Source organism: Nasonia vitripennis, chromosome 2, assembly GCF_009193385.2.
Source record: "Nasonia vitripennis strain AsymCx chromosome 2, Nvit_psr_1.1, whole genome shotgun sequence".
Lineage (NCBI taxonomy): Eukaryota > Metazoa > Arthropoda > Insecta > Hymenoptera > Pteromalidae > Nasonia > Nasonia vitripennis.
In genome coordinates this window covers 32,252,880-32,279,082 of record NC_045758.1, presented here as the reverse complement: position 1 = coordinate 32,279,082, position 26,203 = coordinate 32,252,880, and the positions used below count along the sequence as shown (strand labels likewise).

Here is a 26,203-nt window from a genome sequence, read left to right as displayed (position 1 = left end):
GAGAGAAGGAGCGGCAGGATAATCCGATTCCCGATACACGCTGGTCATACATGCATACGTACACGCGACGACCACGTACAATATAGTATAGTAAAGGGATCCGGTATTAATGCTTTTATCTCGGCTGGCTCTCCAATTACCCTCCCATCGAGTAATATTGAATTATTTCATAAAATTTTCGCATTGATGCATCATCGCGCAGCCGGATATGGAATAGAGCTTGCGCTCAGGCGCTCTTTGTGTCGTTATATCCTCCACAAGATTGACATTTCCATGCAAATGTGTATAACGAACAATACGTCGAGTACATTCGATTTCAGCGCTAATATCGAACGAACGCGCACGGCTGATGTTTATTCGCGGGAATAACACACAAGCAAGAACGAAGTAATAAAAGCGGAAGAAAAGCACACACAGAAGCCCGTTCATCAACGCCTCGGCCTCACCCTCGACCCTGATAACGTATGCGCGACCGAGCGCAGGCATATTACTCTCTCCCTCTCCGAAATCAGGAATCACGTCATGTTCGAGTAAGCTAGAGAGAGAGAGAGAGGGGCCCCCAGGGCGACGTACTTCCTCCGTCGAACTTTCAGCTGCAGCTGCAAGAACGGACTTGGAACTCTCTCAGTCAAAGCCTCGCGCGCGCGTCGAAAAGTAGAATGAGCAAAAGAGGAGAGAGAGGGAAATGAAAAATGTCGACGCAGCCAAGTTTGTACTTCGGTAGTAGTAGTAATGGAAGCAGTAGTGGAGAACTGCCACAGTCCGGAGCTTTAATTAAACAAAAGCCGCAGAGCTTTGCGGAAGCATGACAGAGCAGGCGGCGCGCGAAAAGGTATGGAGAGGGAGAGGAAGTTGGAAGAAAGCGTACACCGCATCAACGACTCGACTGAATTATGGCCCGATGTGTGGCATTGATTTCGTTTCGCGATACGGCCAGCAGCGGATGCTTATGAAGAATTGAAGAAGTCGTGCTTTTGCTAATGTATTGCCCGACGTGTACGTATACTCGGCCGCTGGCTCTCTCTCTCTCTCTCTCTCTCTCTCTCTCTCTCTCTAATGTTTTGCACGCGCGCGCCAGAGATTTATGGCGTGTACGGCACAGCGTGAATAATGAAAGAAGATCACACGATGATGCCCCTTGTTGTAATAACGCTGATGCACGATTTGCCGGGATTTATTTTTTCATCGCCTTTCCTTTCTTGTTACTTATGTGAAAAAGTCTCTCCGATTCATCGAATTGCACAGCGTTGGGTTTTCACTCGCAGATTCGCAATGTTCTCGCTCGAGAGCTTAGGCAAACAGCCGGTATTGCTAGCCTCTGTATTAATTAACTCAACTTTTCGCAAAGTTCTCACGCTGTTCCGGGGATATAAAGGAGAAAATTTTTCGTCGACGGCGCGGAAAGGAGAAAAAGTTTAAAGAATAAAAATTTTCGCCGCCAAATGCCGAGGCCCCGAGTTCTTTTAATTGGTATCCATCGCAGCTCAGCCCCTATTATATCCAGCTGCGAACTTTTCCTTCATCATCGTCTCCAGCGAGTGTATCACTCCGAAACATACAGCCCCGAAAAAGTCCCGAACTCGTTAAACTTATCAATCCTCTCGCTCAGAGAGTATATACACGGCTAAAAGTGTATTTCGCTACTAAAATAACTCGCTGTTTACTCGAGCCGACAGCCAATGCGGCTTTGAGAGCATCCCTCCTTTTTTCGAGAAAAAAAGCAGCGTCCCGTGGCTGGAAGTCATTTTTCATAGAGAGAGAGAGAGAGAGAGAGAGAGAGAGAGAGAGAGAGAGAGAGAGAGAGAGAGAGAGAGAGAGAGAGAGAGAGAGAGAGAGAGAGAGAGCGAGAGAGAGAGAGAGAGAGAGAGAGAGAGCACCGCCGCAGTAATATCTCTTTCCGTCCCCCAGCAGCAGCAGAGAAGAAGCTCGAGCGAGAAAAGATATTCGTGTTTGCTTAAATTTCCCGCGCGCCGAGTGAGTTTTTACCCTCAGCACCGAGATTACGGTCAAGCGGCACTGCTACTGCTGTCGCAATTTTTCCCAGGCCTGCGGCTATTTTTCCGAGGGGTCGACGTTGCAATATAAAGCGAATGTTCGTTTGACATCAGGGGATTAAGCGCCGGACGAGATGGAGCTGCGATATTTTTTATCGAGAGCTTCCGATCAACTTCGAATGGTATTGATTGCGATTTATACCGGGGGGTTAGCTTTGACTATGCGGAGAGGATTTGTCGAGCGGAAATTCTGTGCGATTTTCTCTTTTGTCAGTGTTTCTAGCTCGCTCAAGAGTAAGCTGTCGAAGGTAGGAAATATTCAATTAGGGCGTGAATCAGGCAATCCAAGCGGCGGACCCAACGAGGCACACAGATATATTTATACATTCTCTGTGCATCGGATTGTTACGAGGGTAATAGGAAAGCTCCTGTGCGCCACCTATCGTTGCTGACCGGATACTAAAGAGCCAGAAGGTTCCAGCGGGTAGGGGTAAGGCCAGTCCAAAACGCTACTTATGGGTTGACCTCGGACTTGGCACTACTGCAACTGATTCCGCATGTTCACATACCACTAGTTTAGCTGGTTTTTTCTCCGTCTGGCTGGTGGGACATTGTATGCACGAAGTCAGCATTAAACATGCAAATAGCAAGGACGTATTCTAGTTTTGTAAAACGTACGCAAACTTTCTCGTTACTTATTCGTAAATTTTAATTAAATTTTTTCAACGCCGTACCCGAGTTATTATAATATTTTACCTCGCAAAAATATTCAACGAATAGTTACAGTGAACATGTGGGAGAAGCTCACCTTACAAAAAAGAAGAGGAAGCTTAAATTAAACAAAGGCGAAAAAAAGGTACAGCGCGCAATTTCATCCGGCTTTCCTTTTATCAGTTCTTCTAACTATTTTACTTGCAGTTCGAAACTTTTCGAAACATCTTGTACGATCGGCAAAATAGCATGTCATATTCAAAGATGTAAAAACAGCTATTTTCTCCTCTCCAAGTCGGGCGCGGAGAGAGAGTCGCAAAATCAATAGTTAAACTTTTAGCAGTGTATAGAGCCGGGGAGTTGGCTCGAAAAAAAGTCTCCAGATAAAATGCCATCTCTCGCTGACGACGTCGGTCCGATAAAGGCAAAAAGACGAACGTTTCCCAACGGTCCATCTCAGTCGGCGCTAAATAGCGATAAACGTCGAGCTGTAGCTTCGCAGCTTCCGCAGCTGTGAATAGGGAGAGAAAAAAACGCGAAACAGAGCTTATCCGACAATGATTATCATAAAGACTGCGCTCGCGCTCTCTCGAAATTGTCTTAGCGCGCAACTTTCTCTGCTTTGCATGCGGAGCAATCAGCGAAAAAATTGTGGATAAAAATCGAATCTAAAATAACATACGTAGTGTATTCGGCTGTTAAAAGCCTGTTTGATCAAATTTTCGGTGATTTATAAATATATGCACGACACGGTGTATACGCGTTGCCATCGTGAATAATGAATAAAATCTGAATGTTATCACGTGTGCGCTAGTCGTTCCGATCGTTTCGCTAATGAATTTCGTTTATGTTTCGTTTGACGATTTTTGGCGAATTCGAGCGCGCACCGTAAAAAAAGCAACAACGGCGAGTGCAACGTTGATTAAAACCCGTGAAATTAATATGTACGAATATATTTATCCCGTCGTCCGGAGAGAGCCGACTCGCATCAATTTTCATATCGTCGTGTAAATCAAATTTTACAGCCAAGAAGTGCATCATAAAAACCGTGTCACTCGCGTCGTTAGCTCTTCCGCGATGGTGGAATAAAATTTATTCGCGCATATAAAGCTTCCAAAAATTCATCGACTATGCAACAAATCACAATTTATTTTCAGACAAATTAATACGAGAGCATAACATAAAAGAGAAACAGCACACACCACACATTTTCATTAGAATCAACCAGATTCTTTTCCGCACCGGCTGGACTCCTTGTCTCGGGCCTTTTTGCAGCGCACGTCGCAGCAGCAGCAGCAGCACCGGTAAAATTTCATTAAAAAAACAGACCAGCAGCAGCAGCCTCGTACGTCGCGCATCATAATAGCCTCGTCGTCGTACCTGCGTCGCAGCCCAGAAACAGCGAGTGGTACGTACGAAAGCAAAAGGAAGGCCGTGGAATTAACCGTGACTGAAAAGAAGCACAGCAGCAGCAGCAGGAGAGAAGTTGGCGCTATTCGTCGCCGCGCTGAATTATTCCGAGAGAAGAAGCGGAATTTAAAGGTCGAAACTCGCCCGTTTAGCGCTGATTAACGGCGCGCTAAAAAAATTCCTGTTTCGTATAACGTCGCGCGCTGGAATAGAGTGAAACGCCTGTCTCTCTCGTCTCGTGGAATCGAGGTGTGAGCTTTAACGAGGAATGAGGATACGTCGAAAGTTTTTTCAGCACACCCGTGATTGGAGAGATATTACGGGGGATTATGACACGTGCAATTATCGGCTAAGTGGACTGAGGTTACGGATGCCGTTATACCGTCTTGTGCAACATAGTAAAATTCGTATAATGATCGACACTTAGTCGGATTACGATTCACGGTGCTGGTATGTGTCGTGTGTCTGTTCTGCGTAAGAGAGACAGTTTCGTTTTTTTTTATATGCTCATTATAACCTAAATTTTTTGTCTACTTTCCGTCCGAATGCTGTAGGCTGTAATAAAGCGTTTTCATAAGTTTATATACACAGGGATTTGGCTGCGCGCTAATTTGCTTTTACGATTATGAATTTCGCGGTTTCGCCTCTATGCGCGCGCACTACGTTGTAATTAACGCACACACGAGCTGGTCTCCCAGAAACTCGTCGGGTACACAAAACAATAGGTGAAAGGAACGATTCCCACAGTTTACACAAATTGAAAAACATACACGCGTACAAATCAAGTGAACTTCAAATTACACAATCTCAGATTAAAAATAACTACTCCCCCGATAATCTCTAGGCTGCACGCGCGATTCTAACGAAACATCTCGAGATAACGTCCAAAAAGAGAAGAAGAAGAAAAAGAAGAAGACGAGACGTCGAGAAGCAGCAGCAGCAGGCGAAGATAAGTGAGCAGGTGCAGACGTACGAGAAGAGAATGAAGAGAAAGCAGGGGATGGGCGAATAGATCTCCCGGAGATGCGAGTCAGCCGGAAAGTCTTAGGACCGGGCCGCACGACGTCGGGGGCGATCGATCCTCCTCTGCTCTCTACTGCAGCGCTATGTGATGCTGCTACTACCAGCAAGGCGATAAGAGCCGCCGGAGTATAAGCGATTGTTGCGAGACATAATATAGCCCGAGTCGCGATAAGATTTTTTTCTCTCTCCATCTCTCTCAGGTCTCTTTTTATTAGGGATCATTCGTCGCCTTTTTACTCTCTCTCTCTCTCTCTCTCTCTTATACGCGCGGCGCGATGATGAAGAAAAATCACTCGCCCGCGCGCTCGCTCGCGAGGATTTTGCATTTTTCAGCGATTTATTATGTATCGAATATCCAGCGCTGCACTTGGCATCTATAAAAGCCTCGGGTGTATATACAATATTCCAATTTCGTTAAAAGGAGCATAGCGTAGTCGCACACCTATCGGAGCACAAAAACTCCGATCCATCGCTTTTAATGGATCGGCCATCCTCTCCACCACGTTTCCAGTTAACTCGACGCGCATTAACTCTCTCTCTCTCTCTCTCTCTCTCTCTCTCTCTCTCTCTCTCTCTCTCTCTCTCTCTCTCTCTCTCCTCTCTCTCTCTCTCTCTCTCTCTCTCTCTCTCTCTCTCTCTCTCTCTCTCTCTCTCTCTCTCTCTCTCTCTCTCTCTCTCTCTCTCTCTCTCTCTCTCTCTCTCTCTCTCTCTGGGAGTGTATAGCGAAACGAAGTGTCGGCCGGAAGACGGAGAAAACGAGGGACGAACGAAGAAGGCTTCTTACAATACAAAAATAGCAGCAGCAGCAGTTGGGATGCCGGAGGATTACGGAAATCGAGGTATTTTTCCTATTGGAATTCTAGCGGCGAAACAATCAATCTTCGGCGCCGCGCACAACCGAAAAGCCCCGTGTGTGTGCTTCCTGAAATCTCGGAGCATCGATCCACGTGATGGATGAAAACATTAGAAAAGCTCCCGTAAGACGATTTCGGGGTAGCACGTATTTTTGCTTCCTCACCGCAACAGAGAGAGGCATTGCGCCGCGGTGTGAACAACATTTTTTTTCTTATCTTATTTATCGCTCTCTTCGCGGCGCGGGCTGGAACGACGCGTTGGGGATTTCGATGCGAGGAGTATTGTACGGGGAAATGGGCTTTTTTCACGTTGTATGATTGAGCTGATGAGAGTTTCTGTTATTGAGTGTAGGTATGTTTTTTCACGAATAAAACTTAAAAAATATCCACCAACGCATCGAGATTCGAGCCAGACACCCGGAATAATAAATACGAACAGCATCCCAGTGTCGCAGTTTTCACGCGCATACCATTAACAATGTAAATGACCGAGCCCGCGCGCGAACGAATGTCCCCCGTCTCCTCCCGCAATAACAAAAACACACCGAACCTCGCACACGCAGCCGAGCATCCCCCTTTACTCGGCAAAGAAACCCACAGCCGAAAAACAAAAACTCGTCGTCGGGAGGGGAAAAACAGCCGCGGCGCGAACGCAAGGAATAGATAGCGGCAGCAGTAGCCGCTAAAATACCGCGACAGCAGTAGCGACGCAGGATAAAAAATACAGAGGCGGTGCACCGCGGCCCGCGTAATTACGCCGAATGTCGGCCGCTGCAGTAAACGCGCGGGCAGCCATAATGTAATCAGAGGGCCTGGCGCACTTTCCGCCTCCGAGTTTCCCCCCTGAGAGGGAAAAGCACTACCTACGCACACGCACACCCTGTACACAGACACACGTATACACAAAAGCAGTGGCGTTACACACAGTGTATATAGGTGCTTACAAGAGGCTATAGTATGCGAGAGGGTAGAGGGCAAGAGCCATTGGTCCAATTACGTGGCGCGCGGCGTGACAGGCCGCGCATAGTTACAGGAATTACGGCCCCGCAGTCTCGCATTATCGGCATTCGCAGCCCGCGGGGATGAGACAGTTTGCAGGTGCCGAGAAGAACTTGCCATGCTATAACATTACTGCACCAGCTCTATCTCTCTATAATACATAATGCGCGAGCTTCCGAACTTGCGCGGCGCGAAAAAGCGCCGTTGCTACAGTTGTTGCGCGGAAAAACGTATGCTCGCGTGTAATAGACTCGGTAAATAGTTTCGATGCGATAGAAAGTTCGAGAGCGCAAGGGATGTAGATTGGCCGGAGATGTCGCAGACGCTGTGTATAGGGAAGAGATTTCTACCGGGTTATTTCAGTTGGAAAAGTCGCTCGAAGAAATCAACTGCGGAGGAGACAGAGATAAACTTTGTTCGCTCGAGTCAGTCGCGGCGTAGTTCGTTGATTCGATTAGAAATTTGGGATTCAAATGCCAGGGTTACTTTGAATCTGTCAAGCAGAGCTTGGCATTACATTCGATTATCATTATTATTTTCAAATACGATGAGACCAAAATATCAGAGAGCCAACATCTTATTTCCGCAGTTTCTTCTCTCAGGGCGGCTTATTTTACCGGCTTGACAATTCAAAATACACTGCTACGCTTGCTTTCCCCCTCCTGTACATTACGATGATACATGGAAGTGCCCTTGCCAAGAAGGGAAACGACTAGACGGACGCGAAAATGCGCATATAGGGGGGAGAAGAACGCGCGCGCATAAAACGCGCGAGTAAACATATTTTACCGCCCCCGCCGGCGAATAACAATAACAAACGGTGAGAAATTGGCTTTTTAATACGAAATTCGCGTTTTTACATTACACCTACATGCCGAAGAATTAACGAACGTAATTCCAGCGCGAAAACCGCAGATTGACAGTGAGAGGCAGAAAAAAAGTAGTTTGAGCGAGAGCAACTTCGGTCGGCTTAATTTACAAGCGTGTAATTACCATCAACCGGCGAGAATACTTTTTTACCTCGAATTTCTCTCCGGGGAAAAGCTCGCGGTCGCTGCGTACACACGGCGTGTACATAGCGGCGAAGAAAAAAGGGAGAGGCTATTCTTCTTTTTCGAGACGACGACGGCACACAGGAGCACTGCACCGTACCCTCTATCCATTAGTCGCGGAAAAGCGGAAAACTAAAGAGATTTGTCCAACGGCGAAAGAGTGCGTCGTCGTCGAATAAATGAGTCCACTTGCAGTTTCGCGCGCGAAGTGGAAGTGCAAAAAAGGGACGACGAGGCAAGAAAAAACAGCTGGAATTAAATAGTGGAAGAAGCCAATAATCAAGGCCGAAAGGCAAAATTATCTATGCCGCCGACGACGCGTCAAAGAGACAACACGAGCAGCTACTAATAACCAGTCCCTCAAAGCCCGACAAATCACGCCGAAAGCAGTAGCAGCAGCAGCAGCGGGTCTAAATGAAAATCCGCAGCGACTCCCTCAGCAAAATATACAACTTCGCCAGTGCAGAGAGTAGTAGTCGTCTCGGGTCATGGGCGGACAGCTGGAGCTTTTGGCCTGATGCTCGCAATTTTCGCGGGCGCGACGACGCGTAAAATAGGAGGGCAAAGCTCACAATTAGCCGACGTTCGCGTACTGTGGGCGAAATTAACGAATAGCAGCGCACGCGAGTATAATTCCTGCGGTGGAATAAGAGCTGCGCTATCCTCGGAATAATTAACGGCATTATCATACGTATACGGAACGAATCGCGAGGTGTCACCTTAAATAGTCTCTCGACCCTTCCTCTACTCTTTCTTATTTTCATTTCGCTGTGCCGCAGTGTATACTCAAACACACGGGTGCAGTATGATGCGCATCGGGATGCGACCTTGCCGCGACTTTTCGGGGGTTTGAGTGCGCCGCTAATGGCCCTCCAATTACCTCGTTAGAGAGAGAAGGCCGTTTCGAGACGTCTAGACGCGCCGGCTGAGGGGTATCTCTCCACTTCAGAGCGAATCCTCCGCTGCTGCTGCTGCTGCCGCTGGCCGTTTGCTCCGCCGCGCGAGAGCCACTTTGACGCGCGCGACATGTGTAAACAGATTTCGAATCCGAGATAACGCTGATTGGGACGATCATTCCCGAGATCGCCATCTCCGGGAGCTCTTATATACTGTGGACCCCACGAGAGAGATCTCGTCTTTGGATAAACGATGTTATGGAGGAAAAAAAAACGAGATAACTCAGCTCTCGAGTTTTCGAAGCAGCTTAAAAAGCAGCTTCCGAGGAGGAAAAACTAATGGCTAATGGACTCGGCGTAACACTCTCGAACCGAAGGATTAAAAAAAAGAACTACCCAGCACTGGCCTGATCACTCCGTTTGTAAGCGCATACACACACATTCGAGTTCGTGCGCAGCTCGAAAAAGCCGTCAAAAGTACGAGGTTTCGAGCGAGCATTCTGAAACCGGATTACCGAAATCGACCGTACGAAATTCAACTTGGGATCCGCAGCGGATTTGTTGAAGCACCAGTGCCTAGTAGCTCTCGTTCTCGCGCCCGAGAGAGTTTTCCCCTGCTCCCCTGGCCCGATGCTCGCACTTGTATATTAGACGCGTGCGCGCGCTCGGATTAAGCTCCGGCTGTGTAATACACGAAAACTTTCGAACGAATGAACGTCAGCGCGATTTCACGGGGAATTTGCGCCGTCGCGCGCGCGTCGTTGGCGGGGGGACCCTCCCCGTTAGATGAAATTACGTTTCGAGCTAACCGCGAAGCTCAAAGTGGAAAAAAGCTCGAGAAGTAAAGTCGAAGACCGAGACTGCTTCGTCTTCATGTATATAGCCAGTCTCGGAAACTCAATCTTTTAGTATCGGGACACGCGCCGCGTATAACGGTTGGCTGTAAAGTTGCTCCCCCCCCCCCCTCCAGCACACCGCGCATTCATTCGATTAGAATCGAGAATAACGCGCTGGATGTGTGCCGTGTTTTGTGCGCGCCTCGGTAAAACGAACGGAAGGGATGTGTAAAGGAAAAACTTAAGTGATTAATCCTGTGCCGGATTACTTTCGTGCACGCGCTGCTGCCGTGTAACCTATATGGAGGTGTGCTGCTGGTTCCCTTCGCGATTAACGTGAGAGCCGCCGCTATACCGCCGCTGCTCTCGCATTTCTAGTCTGTGTTTACGGCCTTCGGTAAGAGCTTAGTTTCCGGAGGTGAGCCCGCGCTGTATACCTAGAGCGTTTTCATGCTGGGCTAAGTAAGTGCGCGCTGATCGAAGCGAATCTGGAGAAAAAAGCTCTCAGCTGCGACGAGCTTTGTATTTTTCACGCGCGCGTGTGTGTACGATACCGTTGGGAGTTAAGGTTTAAGGAGATTTTATCGGCGCGCGGTTCAACCTGGCTTGGGTTAATTAAACTTCAAGGGATTATCTTGCTTTCTGATGCAAAGTCCCGCGCGAGCGCGTAAGAGAGGGAGAGAGAGCTTGCAAGAATGAAAGTACCTTCACATTTCTGGATTAGGAGTTAGAAGTCGTAGTTTTATCTTTGTAGTGCCGTCGCTGCACGCGCGATTTAGTCACGCTTTTGTGAGCGTAACGAATGTTACGCCGTGGCGCTGCGGATCTGCATGAATTGCTACCGAGAGAGAGAGAGAGAGAGAGAGAGAGAGAGAGAGAGAGAGAGAGAGAGTTTCAAAGCGAGTTCTCTCTCTTGGAGCGGGGCAAAGGCCAAATATACACCGTAATTAAATTTATGATTAACTCAATCTTCAGGCGAGGTTTTAAATAGCAAAGTTTTCCGCGAGCGTTACGTTACGCGCCATTAAGGCGTCACACCTGAGAGGAGCGTAACGGTAATCGATTGAGCTTTCGAACTCGGAAGAATTTTTTAACAACGCCTTGGCTTGAACAAAAAAGTGGTTAAAGGGAAAGTTAAACTCGTGGAAAATTTTAAGAGAGAATACCGCAACCGCCAGTCATTCCTGTAAAGGGAAGTTTGCAGCAGTCTGGCCTTTGGCGGCGGACGTGACGCTACACAGACGTATCCTTTGAGTATCGGATGCAAGTAGTGCTACTAAAGTCGCCGGGCGAGAGAGGCAATCTTCGAGAGGAGAGGAGAGCTTACGCTCGAACTAAAGTACGATACTAAAGACCACGGCTTAATTGAATCCGAAATGGTTTGCTCGCGGTAACCGTGTGTACCCGGAGAGCGAGAAATCCTTTTAGCAACCGAGGATCGACGCGTGATAAGCTTGTTGTTTCTTTTTATTTCTAACAGACGGGACGAGTCGAATGGCTAAACGGAAGGCAATAGTTCTCGAGTCACAAGTAGATGGCGCCGCCGCGACAACCGCGAATAAAAATACCCTCTCAAAATCTCGGTTCTCGGCAATTTCTCTTCCCATTCAGCTGTTCAAGCAGAAGAAGACGAAGAAAAAGACGAATCCAAAAGCATAGCAAAGTGCCAAGAGTCAGCGGGAGAATCCACTCTGTAGCCATCAAGAGCTAACCGAGAGGAAGACAGGAAATTGTTCGGTATGCAAATGCTCGCGGAGCCGCGGCAAGAGTCAGCAGCGCGACTTGACAGCAGCAGTAGCGCCGCGAGGGAACGAGCGCGTTTACCTACCTCCTATCCATCTCTCCCGCTTGCTCACCGTTTCTATATATCACTTTCTCCCTCTTTCATTCATTCGGATCTACTCAATCTTCTCTATTCTTGGGTCACTTTCCCTCTCCGCACAGCGTCGTGTGTATGTTCGTCCGTCTGTTATGTCATGCGCGACGCGGTCTTTATCGTGACGCGCTCATCCTTCAGCGAGACCAAGGAGGGGAAAAAATAACAGTTGTACGACTACCGAGTTCGTCCGCAAACACGAGAGCTTGGCTCTTGTACAGCTTCGTGTAAATCCTCTGAAGTTGACGTGGTGCGGTATTTTTTTTTCTTTTATTTACATTTCCACGACTCTTGGGCAACGTCGAGGAGAATTTTTACGACCTGCTGATTAGAAAACGTGTCGCGCGTACTGAGAAGCAAGAAAGTTCATCAAAGTTCACTTATACGGCATCGATCGCGGCTGGTCAATACGCTATAGGCTAGAGAGAAGCTGGAGCCTCGCAGCATCGGAGGAATTTGCGGCCTCGCTGATTAAATGGATCTCGTTGACATGCCAGAATGTGCCGGAAGCTTCAAAGTGGAACTACTGCTCCGATGCTGCTGCTGCTACTACGGCTGCCTATACCGTATAGATGTATACCCAACGGCAGCTGCTGTTATTTATGAGTCTCGTCCTACCTGCCGGCGGCGTGTGTATAGGTAAATAAAGGAATGAGTGGATGAATAATAAACGCACCGAGCGTGTAATTCACTCTCCGGTACTTACTACTGTCTGTGTATATAATATATATGCGAGAACCGGAAAAAAGCAGTCACGTTTGGGTTCATTCAGAGCGAGAGAGTCCACTGCTGATGCGATCGAATATACCTGCGTTTGAGGAGAAAATCCGATAATGCGACTAGTGAATGTAGAAAATTGATTCGCCCTTTAATGGAAATTAATCGTGGTTCTCTTCGCTGTTTAGGGCGAAGTGTAATACCCGAACGAGTTAATTTCGAATATTAAAGGCTTTAATTTATAACGCGATCGTAACGCGAAATTCATTGCTTTTTTTTTAATTTTTTAATATTCGTATAGAGATATTGAGCAAATTATCGAATTTTACCCGTTATAGATTTTAGCGGATGCCGATGATTTTCAATAAAGCGCGGCTGACGCTGAAAACCAGCCGAGTTTCGAATTGTATAGGATTTCGATTATACCTTATTTTAAATATTGAATTTATGAAGGAGTATTCAAAATTTTGCGATTTTTGAATTTTTCCAATACTAAACTGACTCAAATATAATAGAGTACTTCGATATAACGAAGGAAATTTCAAGCACACAGCTGAAGAGCACAGCGAAAAAGTATGCAATATTTGAGAGAGGTGCATTTTTGAGAGTTTTCATTGAAAGATTGCTATAAAGGATGAGAGTTAACGCACTTGCCCCCAGTGAATGAAAAAGATCAGCATTTCACTCCCTTAAAACCCTGGACACGCCTTCGCCATACAAAAAATAGTCAGCCATCGATCCCAACCCGCCAATACCAATAAACGACGATAGCAAAAGAAAAATGTGCGCGCAAACCCTATACCATCGTCTCAACCGCGTTTGTTTAACTTGTCGCGTGTCCGCAGCGCAGACTCGTTTATCCGATAGCGTCCGGCGACGCCTCCATGGTGGTCGGAAACATAATTAATGGAAAATTTTCCGTACACGCATGTACTAACGTATACACACACACACACACACACACAGCGCGATGAAATATGCGTTGGCTCGCGAAGAGATATAAATTGGCAGCGACGCAAAGTAATAACTCTCCACCTCTCTCTCACACATTCACACACACACACACACACACACGCACATACATTCGCACGTGACTTTGAAATGGAATCGTAAAGCCGCGAACTCGCGCATCGCTCATTATCGTGATTGTGACCTGAGAATAATGGTGTGTGCCGGTCTTTGAAACGGAAGCTGTTACGTCCCTGATACACCCGCGATCAGAGCTAGAACCACTTGTTGGATTATTTAAATTGATCTTTTTTTTCGGTAATTTTACGCAAGTGCGTTTGCTTGCGCATTGTGTAGGAGATGCGGTCGATATGCTGGCATTTTTTTTCTTGAAGCTTTAATGATAAGTGTGCGTGCGCCTAACAAAGGGCAAACGGGAGTATCGTTATCGGGATTGATTTACGGGGGCGAGCCATTAAAAAAGTGTACTTGGATTATGCGAGTGACGTTGTGTTTTCATTACAGCAATATGTGGGGGGTACGCAACTCGAGAGGTGAGATATAAATTGTATGGAAAATTATTATAATTAAACTCACGTGTTGATGGAAGCGTAGTTAGCGGATAGTATCTTTGACTCACCTGCAACGTAAAAAGAGAAAATTATAGAATGAATAATGCATAAAATATTCCTTACACTACATATTACACGCATATAGTTTATTCTGGAAATAGAATAATTGTTCCGACTCGTATTCTCGGAATTGTTTAATTCTAGCATCAGCATGTCAACTTTGTGTATAATAAACACACGCTGCGCCTGGCTCGTTCAGCCGGCATTATATTAATAAAGCCACATACGGAGTCCAATTTACAAGCGCAAGAGGGAACTCCCTCTTCCGTATAAAGCCCACCCACGGAGAGAGAGAGAGAGAGAGAGAGAGAGAGAGAGAGAGAGAGAGAGAGAGAGAGACACGCACATAGTAGTTTTAATGAAATAAATGAAAATGTTTGCAAAGCATCATTTGACAATTTCCATAGTTCCGAGAGCGCAGCTACTCTGAGAGCTTCAGCAGAGCCAAATTAATTAAAAGTGAAAATTCAAAGCAACTCTCCGAACAGTTCAAACGTTAGTTTCTCAGGGGCGCTGCATTTGATAGGAGCAAGCGCGAGACATACACACACCACATGTATGCATAGAAAGCTGTTTAACGGCAAAGGTGCGAGGCGGCCCCGTTGAATAGGGTCAGCGAAATATATAGAGGATGTTTCGAACTGATGATGGTCCCTTTCGAAGCGATCATTCCTGTACACATGCACGTCGTTCGCAAATGTGTGTGTACACCTATGCAAGCAGTAGATGATGCAGAGGATATGGTTTATAACCGACGCGCCATTATCAGAAGAGAGAGAGAGAGAGAGAAAGAGAGAGAGAGAAAACGTCAGCAGTAGCGCGAGAGATCGGTTAGATATAAACACGCGATAGCTGTCCCTTTTTGGCGAATAATCGGGTTTGATAGGGGCTCTGATTCATTGGGGTGTACTAGTACGTGCTGCCGCGGCGATATCGCGATACCGCCGCGCGCGATAAAGTGAATGTATTAATGGTCGCGACGTTATTAATTGTGCATACGCGCGATCGCAGCGCTGAAATTCGCCATGGAATCGCGTAAGCGTGAAATGGCAGGATATTAAACATTAAAAAATTCAGAGAAACCCACACACACACACGCATTACCAGAGAGCGGACAAACAAAAAAACCTCAGCGAATCTCCGGCGACCAACAGCAGCAGTGGCAAGCTGCTGAGTCGGAAAATCACAAGCTCGGCGAAGCCGAAGAAAGCAGCAGCAGCGGCTGAAATCGTCATTGTCGCGTAACGGCCGGTGCAGTCCGCGCACGTGTCGCGGGACGCATAATGGTCGCGATTACCATATGCGAGCGAGCACCGGACAAAATCCCATGCCCTGGATATAGCAACACGGTGAGAGAGAACTTGCGGTCAGGGGGGACGGTACGCTTGTAGGTATACCAAGGGAGCGCTGTAAGCGTCGTCGTTAAACTGTCGCTCGCTGGTAAACGCGGCAGTCTTTTGGCTGTGGAATTTTAAGGATTGCCGCAGTGTGTTATTTTGTCCTGCGGCGGCTGTTTTCCATGTTTTCGCGAGGGATAATACTTATGGGATTCAATTTTGAAGCTAATGCCCCGCGACTGTTTCAATTGCGAAGATTCATACGCGTCCTTCGATTTTTACAAACTAAGCGTAAATCGCGCATAGCAGTAGTTCGCGATGATCTCGATCCATTATAGAACGAAACTCCCGCGCGCAATCTATGTTAATAACACAGCCTTTAGAATCGCGTTACACATAGTAGCGCGCGTTACGATTCCCGATATCTGGAGCAATCCTCTCTTTCGCGCGCATACACTGCAATTACGCTTTCCCCCCGCAGCAGCGATTAACCGTAGAACCCATACTCTCTTTCGCGCCTCCAATTTCAATAACGCTTCGAAAAAAAAAGTACACGTAAAAAAACCGCCCGTACAGGAATTCCAAAAAAAAGAGGGAAGAAGAAATGTGTCCTGTCGAGCAATCTCGTTACACGTCCGCGCGTCAAAGCCAATATAGCCTCGCGCTGGCGCGATCGGAATCGACAAAGGGTCTCGCGTTTACCTATCGCAAGAGGGAGAGAGGGACGAGCTGGGCTTAATGACTGAAACGTGCGAGCGCGCGTTTAACGCGATTGCTTCGCTCCATTAGCGCTAGCGGTGGTTTAGCGCTCGGGCCTACTACGACGTAGCCGAAATTGCGGCCGAGTAGGTGTATGCAGATTTAGCCCCCCTGTGTGCCGGTGTGTTGTTGAAAACAACGTTCGTTTCGCGATCTGATATCGGCTTCCGTTTTATTGTGCGCTAGCAGAGGCATCCGGGTCGTGCAGCGCGAGGGAGAGATTGCGAGTTATTGCTAACGAAGTTTTTATCATTTTTAAATGATCACACACTGCAGAGAGCTGTGCACGAGTCGAAGCGCCTCCTCCCGTATCTGGTCGAATCGATTTTTTATATGTTTTATAATTTTTTTTTCTTTTTGTGCACCGATGGCTCGAGAGTTTTATTTCACACCTGGGACGCGTGCGGAAAATGTCAGAAATATGTGGGACTCGAAGAGTTTCAAGCTTCGAGAGTTATGAATGAGAGCGGAACGCGCTCTCGTGATTAAAATATCACTCGGTTGCTCGGGATCTGAAGATACGTGATGTGTATAGAGAGAGAGAGAGAGTCTAACCGGCTCCGGACTCTTACTACTTGTGTGCAAAGCAGAAAATAAACCGAGTCGATGCTCGACCTTGCGTTTGGTCGCTCAACTTGTCGTTTATAAATAACGAGCTTGCAACGTACCTATATTGCGTATCTTTATTTATACGTGTGTGTGAAGTTATGCAATTAGATGCTAAGAGTTTTAATATATGTATGCAGTATGCACAGTTTTCGAATAACTAATGGATTTCAAAGGTAATGTAATTAGAATTTTACATTTTTACTGCATTTATTATGTAATATGCTGAAATGTCCTAATTTACTTTACATCACGTCTTTGAGAGTACCAGCCGGGGAGCAAAGCCATCAAATTAGCCCCATTTACTTCAAATTAAGATGAGCCTTACGCGTCGAAAAAGAAAACAGGACTTTTAATTCATTCCGTTTGCGATTGAAATCGACATGAAAGTCGGCGCGGGGAGAGCAAGGGCAAATAAAACACATCGATCGAGCTCGGCTGCGAAAGCTTCGACCGTAATACACGAATCTTTTTTAACGCGACTCGGTCTATCTCAAGAAAACGCGTTTTAGAAATTTAATTGCAGCCACGAGATGCACATCGTAACTGCTTATCCGTCATTACTACGTTCGCGTATAAAGATGCGTTTGAATTCCAAGTATACAGCCGGAATCGCGTTGCGCAATTTTATTCATTCCCTATTTTCAACAAACGATACACTCCAGCGATGTACAACCTCGTTTATCTTTCAAAGCAATTTGACAGAATACACGTACGCGAGAGAGAACTTTTTTCCTGCTTGTCTAACGCACGTGGCTACCTTTCTCTCGAGAGAGCCGGAGGAGGAGGATCGCGAGCGTTTGTGTTCTTTCGCGCGAACGGCTGTATGTGTGTATATAGACATACGTATATACACTCGAGGAGTCCCGGGCACTGATTGAAAGTGACTTTTTCATGGGCTGTCTAAATATTTGACGTCTTCTCGCGTACACACACTCAGCCGTCGGTCGGTTTTATTGCTCTCGGCTCCCGATGTCGCGTAGTATTTTCAGTTCGCGTCGAATTACGACGGTTCGACATGGCGAGCTCGAGTGTGACTGTTCGCTAGTTCGTTTTTCTAGTGGAAATATTTTTTTTTTATTATTATTCTCAGAGAAAAGGAAAAAACGTAACTCACAAGTATATAAATGCGCCGTATTATTTTGCTTATTGCGACTCGCACACGCAGTCCGCAATATTTTCCGATATTCGGTAATGCCTGGAATACGACAGCGCTTTTATATCGGAGCAACGTGTCGCAGCTGCGCTGAATTTCCCCTATCGCTGCTTTATTCAGAAGCCTATAAGCTCGCTAAAAATTTCCAAAAATTCCTTTTCACCTCGTGAGAAAAGAAGCAATTTCCCGCGAATAGTCCACAGCATCTGTCTACACCCTCCTATCAGTTGACCGGACACATCTAACTTCCATTAAACCTCCGGCCGACTCGCTCCGCATCATATCGAATGCGCCCGTTCACGCGCCGCGGAGCCTACACACACGTTCACGCATCGTCGCTCCCATTCATATATATATGCTCGCACGACAATTATACGCTGCTCACATACACAGCCAAGGAGTATAGGCGAGCTATACACGGCGCATATGAAGTCACAGACGAGCGGCCGGAAATGCAAGCTTCGCAGCTATACGTAATTCGATGAAGTTGTCGGGCGGCCGTTGTTCTTGACCGTTCATTCAAGAATTTCTCGATTCTATATATATATATATATATATAGTGGGAAGAGTGAGAGGCGTGAATTAATATGCGGAGAGTTAGCGCGTTATATTACGCGCGCTTCGCGGGAAAGCGTCGACTACGAGGCCATTGTTTTGGGAGTAGTGGAGCGGGTTTCGAGATCAGTTTCTGAAGATATTTTCATATTTATGGCAGTGCGTTACACTTTCTTTCTTTTTCGAGACGCCTCGACGCGAGTGAATATTTTAATGAAGATTTCGCCTCTTCAAAAACGACCGGGATAGCGTATACTCGTTCGTATAATTGCAAAATATACGCGCGGAGGATCGATAATTTGTATAAGCAGCGCAGAGCGCGCGTGAGATTTTCTGGCAACGAGAAATGTGCAGCAATTCTTGGAAATGCGAAATGCTGGCAGATTTAACGAAATTTCATTGACGCGATATATCTAGACTGAATTTTCGAATATCCAAAATGCAGGCGAAGCAATTTCGAGCGGTTGAAACTTGATATACAACGAAACGATGGAATTGTATAAATGTTAGAGCTGCGTATAAAACTGCAAAGCTTAACTCGATGCGTTGTATGCATCAATGAAATAACGACGATATAAATATAATGTATAACTTGTATTTACGTTAAAATCAAGCGAAAATGGGGATTATCACAAAATTCGATGGACAGCCCGAGACCAGCTCGTAATGGAGAAATTAATAACGAACGAATAATGTATGGCTTTATTTTTATTTAATAGTCGGAAATACAGATAAATTATTTCATGCTCAAGAATACGTTATTATTATTTATATCGTAACATAGAACAGCATTTATATTAATCGCACACTCAAAAATAATATTCTCTATAAAACTAATGAAACGCAAACCGTAAAGACAGACCGCGATAAATTACAGGATAGAGCTAAAAAACTAGATGAAGGGTCTGCGGGATAATCGAATTTACAAGGAAAATAGTCCAGTTCCGCGCTGTATACGTATATACCCTTTAGGCGGGCCGAGCGAGCGCCGCCGAGGTTGAACTCTCTCGACCCCGTGATCAGCGGCGCGCGAGGGGCAAAAGTAAACCTCGTTCCGATCGTCGGTTAGCACGCGATCACGCAAGTTTCGGCCGGCGCTTGCAACAATAAAATAACTAACATTGCCCTGAGAGCCGACGAAAGAGGGACATCCGCATATACGTGTCTCTCTCTCTCTCTCTTTTATGGAGGGAAAAACGGATTGACACTCTCGCGCTGAAAGGAATAAAAGTGTAACGCGTTCGCTCTGGATGTTCGATTCCACGCATGGAGTTACGGCGCTTTTGTGCGAGTTTGCATGTGCGGATTCGAATTTAACGCGAATGATGGGTGTAGCGCTGTTGGAGGAATTTTGTGAAATTGTTTTATTAATCGCGTGACAGAATAGAGGGAGTGAATATTTTACCGAAATTTATGGCTGAATAAGTCTGTTCGCGAAGTAACGCAATAGTTTATCACTCTGCTAATTATGCAGTTGAAGCAGCAGGAGTTATAATTAGGATGAAAGTGGGCCAAGTTTTCAAAGTTTTCTTATCTGTCCTGATTTAATAATACCAGCCGAAATAATGCCTCCGACTGTAGTTTCAACAACGATTCGCACATCGACGCGTTTAATGAACGATCTCCGGAAGTGTTGAAAAGAATATACAAGTATAAATGTTCCAGCGTTAAATTTGACTTTCCGAACTTGGCGCTAAATCAGCCGAAATAAAATCATTTCCGAGAGAGCAGCGTTATTAGGCGCGAGAAGTGCTAAATAAATCAGTGTTAGAGTCGCAAGACGAAGCTCCTGCAAAAGTGAAAAGGCTCCCGATTTGCAACAGAGTTCTGTACGAATATACGCAGTCGCGATTATTAAAAGCAAACTCGAACGCGATAAAGAATCGCCTCACTCGTTCATATTTTCCACTAATGACACTTTTCCTCGGTACACTCCAAGGCCGCTCGAATAATTAACGCCAACGGTGCAACAATCGAAGCGTACACTCGAACTATAGATTAATACTTAGTATCCGAACGCGCGCGCGCGGACAGTCTAACGTACTCCCGTCCGTAACCACTGCATCCAATTTTCAAGCCCTGCATCGAGGCGTTCGGCTTTAAATATTTCCCGTATACACTCGACACGCAAAAATTCGCGTTGTCCATATCTCTTTTCACATACACATAGGCCACCACAGGCGCATTCGCTATCAACCGACCGATTACTCGGCTATCGCATAATGCACCCGCATCAACCCACGCGTAAAACTAATAGTGAACGAGGAGTAAAAAAAGCACCGATGAATCCTCCCGCGAACAAAGGCAGCCGAAAACAAAACAATCAAGCTCCCGAAAAAAAGAGAGGCAGGGAAAACCCCCTCTCGAATGAAAATATACGCAAGAGGGAGAAAAAGCGAGCGCGCGTAAAACAATGCCAAGCACAACGAGTGAGAGAGAGAGAGAGAGAGAGAGCCGGTGCAGAGCAGCGTGGCGCACTCGAGCACGTTTTTCTCCCTCTGTTCAATTGCATGCAGCAGCAGCGGCACATACCTTGTTGTCTCTCGTGGCGTGGTAATAGTAAACAAAGCCGGACATCCATGCGCACGACAGCAGCAGCACTATCTTCACATTGCGCCGCATCTCTCCTCGTGTCTTCTCCCTTCTTTATCAGTATAGAACAACTGTGGGTACGTATATCTGTATCTATCGACACACGCGTGCGCGACGCCCAAAAGTCCCTTGAAACGCTCTCGCCGGCACTTTTTGTATAACCTCTACGGCCGCTGCAGGCTAGCGTCGAAGCGCAGCCTTGGCTCTGACCCTCTGTTTACAAACGGCAGCAACACGCGCGCATACAGGGTTCTCGCGTTTACGGTGAAATTATTGCGCGGAAGAGTAGCGCGCGCACGCCCCTCGAAAATTCGCCATAACCTAGTACGACGCAGCAGCGGATCGTCCTCGTCGTCGCGAGTCTGCGTGTGCGAATCGGAAGGGCGGAAAAAAGAAGAAGAGGAGAGCGAAGAAGCACGAGTGAGGATGAGGAAGAGAGAGAGAGAGAGAGAGAGGCGGCGCGCACTGATTACCCGCCGGCAGGCGAAGCCATACTGAGCGGCGGGACGAGGTACGAGAGGTGGCCAGCACCGAGCCGATGGGTAGACTGGCGCGCGTTGCTGCTGCTGCTCTCAAGCTCTCCTTCTCCGCTGCGCCGGCGCAAGCGAGACGCAATGTGTATACGCTATCGCTAATGCCGCTATACTGTCTCTGTCGCTCCTTCGATTTTTCCGAGAAGACGCGCGCGCGCCGCCAGGTGGCGCGAGAGGATAGGTTAGCTTGCGCTGTGTGTGCAGTGTGATGAAGGGCTGACTGTATACATGTATAGGTATAGTTGTGTGAGTGAACTGTGCAAATGGACAGACGCGAGGTGATACTGGCGGTGTTGGATTTGGAGGCTGGTCGTTGGTAAGTTTTAAACTTTTGCATTGGTTCTATAAGTATAGGGAAAAATTTGGTAATCAATTATCCTTGGCAACTGAGTAAATTACTCGCAACGACCTCTGCGAGACGTTACATTGATAAATTCGATAAATCAAACGATGAAATTTTGGACTGGCGCTTCCTCATCACCGGTTCTCTGACCAGCAAAAATAGGTACCAAAACAACCGTTCGTTAGATCAGCTGCTCGGGACGCTCACGCTATAACTGCCCGAGTTAATAATTATTTTTTTCACTCTTGTTTCCATTTTTTTGTAAGAATGCAGTGTACAGAAATATAAGCAAACGATTATCATCCCTCTCGATACTCCCACGCACAGACTTCGCTCCGCGTCCGCACAGTATAGCTCCTCGAAGAAGAACTTTTTTGGCTCTTAGCCGCTCCCGCGAAACTTCTGTTTGCGAAGCTAATGAATTTTCGGCCTCAGAGAAGCCAGCAGCACCTACATACATGAAGCTATACAGCAGCAGCGGCATCAAACGCTTTGGCCTATACGCAGGCGCGCTCCGGATTCGTCGGCCGGCGCTGCGCTTGTCAAGTTTAAAAAAGTTGCCCCCCCGAATCAGACTTTAATTGCCAACTTGGCTCTCTCGGTTTACAAGCCGCCGAAAACTTGGGTCGTTTCCCTCTTGCGCCCAACCACGCGTGCGGAAATTAAAGTTTCCCTCGGAAAAGTCAACGGCGAATTTAATTACGCGCTAATCGATAAGCCGGCCCTGAAAACTCACCCGCCGAGGACGCAAAGTTCGACGGCGAGAAGAGCTGCCGCGTGAATTTTCTCGCGTGTACATTATTCAGTATTATTATATACGTACGCACAAGCGATGCCACTGCCGCGCATCGGTTTATAGCTTCGGTCGGGGGGCGGTTGTTTAAAAAAGTTGAAATATCGGCGTGTCGATGAAAAAAAAAAAACGTGTGATTACGCTTTTTTTACACACGCATACGTATTAAAGAACTCGCAGGTACGCGATACTGTACGTAAGCGCCATTCGTCATGCGAGAAACGAGCGTCGGCGGACCTCTTTAGCGACCAATCAAATTGATGAATCGAAACGCATTCCCTTCGTGCGTGCGCGCACGTGTAAAAGATATAAAAAGCACATCCGCCGTTAATCCGCGCAGTGTGTAACGCGAAAAAAGTAATTGAATTAATTTAATTGCACAAAGTTTCACACGGCTGCGTTATTGCCATCTATTTTCGCGAAATTAATTTTTATCGCGCAGTTTTATACACATACCTACGCGCGTGCATAAAGCTGATTTCATTGTAAGCGGCGCTAGCGAAGGATAAAAAATTAACGGATGTGCGCGTGTACGTACACGATGTATATTCATAATGTTTATTCTCCAAAAGCGTGTATTGGAATTCTAACTTTATACGTACGTTTTGGTTGAAACAAATCTGCTGAAACTTTTATTATAATGTAGTACATAGAACAAATTAACAGCAAGTGTCAAGGCAAAAAAAAGCCGTCGAGCAAATTTTGTTTCGCGAAAAAATAACGCAATTGCCGAGTGCCTACGACGATGTCCGCGATCGAACGTGACCCAATTTTCCGTTTTCAGTTCATCTTCTCTTTCTTCCATGGCAAAAGGGTCGCGCCGCGCGAGCGCGAGAGGCAGAAAAATGTGGCACAGATATAAACATATATATAATAGTGTCTTGTATACACATAACGCGCAAGTAACGAAAAAAGTAGATTTTGTCTCCTAAATAGAATTTATTTTCCGTTAACGTTTTATTCGCAAATCCTTCTTTGAAATTCGCTCCGACATTTGTTATTAATTTCATGTATTCATAGTACATCGAAGAATCTCAGTGTTATGATGCTACAGAATTGTCACTTATATTTAACGTCAAAATCGCGTGATTTTGGTTCGCTTCCGATCCCGAAAATCGCAAATTTCTGGCGTTCATTTATCGCGCGATTTGGGTACCTCGGCACGTTTTCTCGTTAATTTAACCTACACAGGCTTAAAGGGGTCGGAAAAATACGCAAAACAACGTAGGCTAAAACTTCGAGCAGCTGCTGCTAAGAATCGAAAAATCGCCTAGAATCCGACTCAAAAGTCACATATTATATCCTGCGACAAGGCACTGGATATGATATCGGAAACAAAAACACACAGAGAGGAACCAGGAAATATATTCCTCACGCTAGCAGCCCACCGCAAAATGAGCATAACGAAAAATCCGTCAAGTGTACTGAGCCCGAAGAGCTTTGTCCTGTCCTTGCGATATCGCTGTACTGGCCATTCATTTTTCGTCCTCTGCACACTCATACACACGAACTCACGACGTCTGCACGTTCGAAAAAAGCTAGCACTGATTGCGCGGCTTTTACTCTATTTTTTTCCCGATTTTTTTTTTTCGAAGGACGCGTTATACTCACGCGCGAAAATTGACGGTTGAATTCATTCATACAGAGCAGACGATTTCGCCGAGAGTTTTGAACGATTCGCCGTATTGATTCAGCGGCAGATGTGGCTATTCTTCCGTGCGGGATTTCGTGTAAACGCGGTGTAAATGAAATATGCCCGAAGAGGAGGTGGAGGGCGAGAGCTTTAGGAAAAAAGCTTTTAGGTAAAATGGGTAATCTAGGGCTTGGAGGATTATTGCGCGGGGTTTTAATTTTGGATTATCATTTTAGGATGAGGCGGTGATTTATAATACGAGAGGTAGAGGATTTTTAATGAAAATTTTCGTTTTATGACGCGCGTGCAGCGCCAACTGAAATTCTTCGCGATCTCGATGGCAGCTTTTAATCACGTTACATGGCGCGGAATATCCAAAATTTCCGAGCTTTATTGCGCCGAATAATTTTTAATTAGGCACATTATTACGCTGAATTTTAACGATGACACACATCGAGCTCTTTATTACGCCCTTTTTCTTATTAAAAAAATAATAATAATAATAAAATACATCCGCAATTGAAAATTCTCCACACTGTACACACCCGGTTGCTGTAGACAATTTTGAAAACAGCGAATTTTTCACTCCAAAGGACGCATAAATTCTCACTACACGCCATCCCTCTGTCGGTTGAGAGACTCCGCACGCGGATTCCCTCGTAAATTCCGCATACACATCTAGTGCAAGTGATTCCATTCCTCAATTTTACAGTGCATAAATCCCGCTTTCTTCTCCCGCGCAAGCCGTATAACCACCGACACATGCATATACGCGCGTTATACGTCCATCTACAAAATTCCATTATGAATTCCCATCTCTATATACAACGTCGCCTCTCTCGACGCGCGCTGACCATTAATAGCCCGTAAATTATTTTTTTCTCGCACCTACGCATATAAACAAACCCACTGTGTGCTCGCGGCCGCGTCGTAAATTCGGGTGACTGTACGTACATGCAAAGCATCTTCCAATATACCAGCGAATCAGCCCGATCAAAGGCTCGTGCGCGCGACTTTCACCAATCTCGATATGCGCAGGTATGTATGCGCGTATACCATCTGCGGCGGGAAATTTACGATCGCCGCCGCTGCCGCGAAAAAGATTGACTTTCATATATGTGTAGCGCGGCTGCTGCAGCTGCGCGTTCGTCCTTTTTTTCTTCTCCTCCGCGCGAGCTTATAAGTACAGGTATATAGAGAGGGAACGAGAGGGAAATGCGAGAAACTCGCGATTCTGCGCGCCGATAGCGCCTCTTTTCTCTTCTCGCTCTCTATCGCATCGGGAGGGATATGTTTATGGGCTGCTTTGAAAAATGAAGGATCATCGATTTTCCATTAATTCTTTTTCGTTATAACGTGACTTTGTGGATAAATTAGACGTAACACATACGCTATTACTCAATTTAGGTAATCGACAGGTGATTAATTCGTTGCGCAAGAGAAAAATCTCGCGACGGTGACGGGTAGAGCGATTAATTCCGCCGAAAAAAAGCGATCGTAGTTTCTCTCAAAGCGAAAAAGCAGCTTTATATAGACGTCTACAAGAGCGAAGTCACGGATAGAGAGAGAGAGAGAGATAGAGAGAAATTTCACCGTCTGCAGCGTACACTCATCTCCGGGACGCGTGTCAGTTTTGAGCTGTTGTCGATATGCAAAGTCGCGCTGGCGAAGGGAATGACAAAAAGAGAGTGGAAACTGGACCGGAACAGATTTTCGCTTTCGCAGATGCGTCATTATTTTTTGCGCGTCGTCGAGGTCTGAAATGTTTTTACGAGTTCGACTGCAGCGATTCTGATTGGCGTTGGGGAGTTTGATGAATTTCGAGCGTTAGACTGTGTGTCTCTCTTCGTAGAAACTTTTTTACGCGTATACGCCGTATAATGTTTAAGATCCATATATCAGCGTATGGTCGAGCCGATAAGTGGATAAAGGCTCGGGGAGGAAGTTT

The 26,203-nt window shown here is 46.3% G+C and overlaps 1 protein-coding gene across 1 annotated transcript in view; it reads right to left on the bottom strand.

The window, feature by feature from the left end:
• The window catches only part of LOC100120429 (polypeptide N-acetylgalactosaminyltransferase 2), a 130,284-nt gene extending 108,716 nt beyond the window's left edge, over positions 1–21,568 (bottom strand). Inside the window, exon 1 of the mRNA XM_003425911.5 lies at positions 20,894–21,568. Within this exon, the coding sequence (XP_003425959.1) occupies positions 20,894–20,983 (90 nt within the window). The 5' untranslated portion in view covers positions 20,984–21,568. The remainder of the gene's footprint in view (positions 1–20,893) is intronic.
• Positions 21,569–26,203: the final 4,635 nt, after the last annotated feature.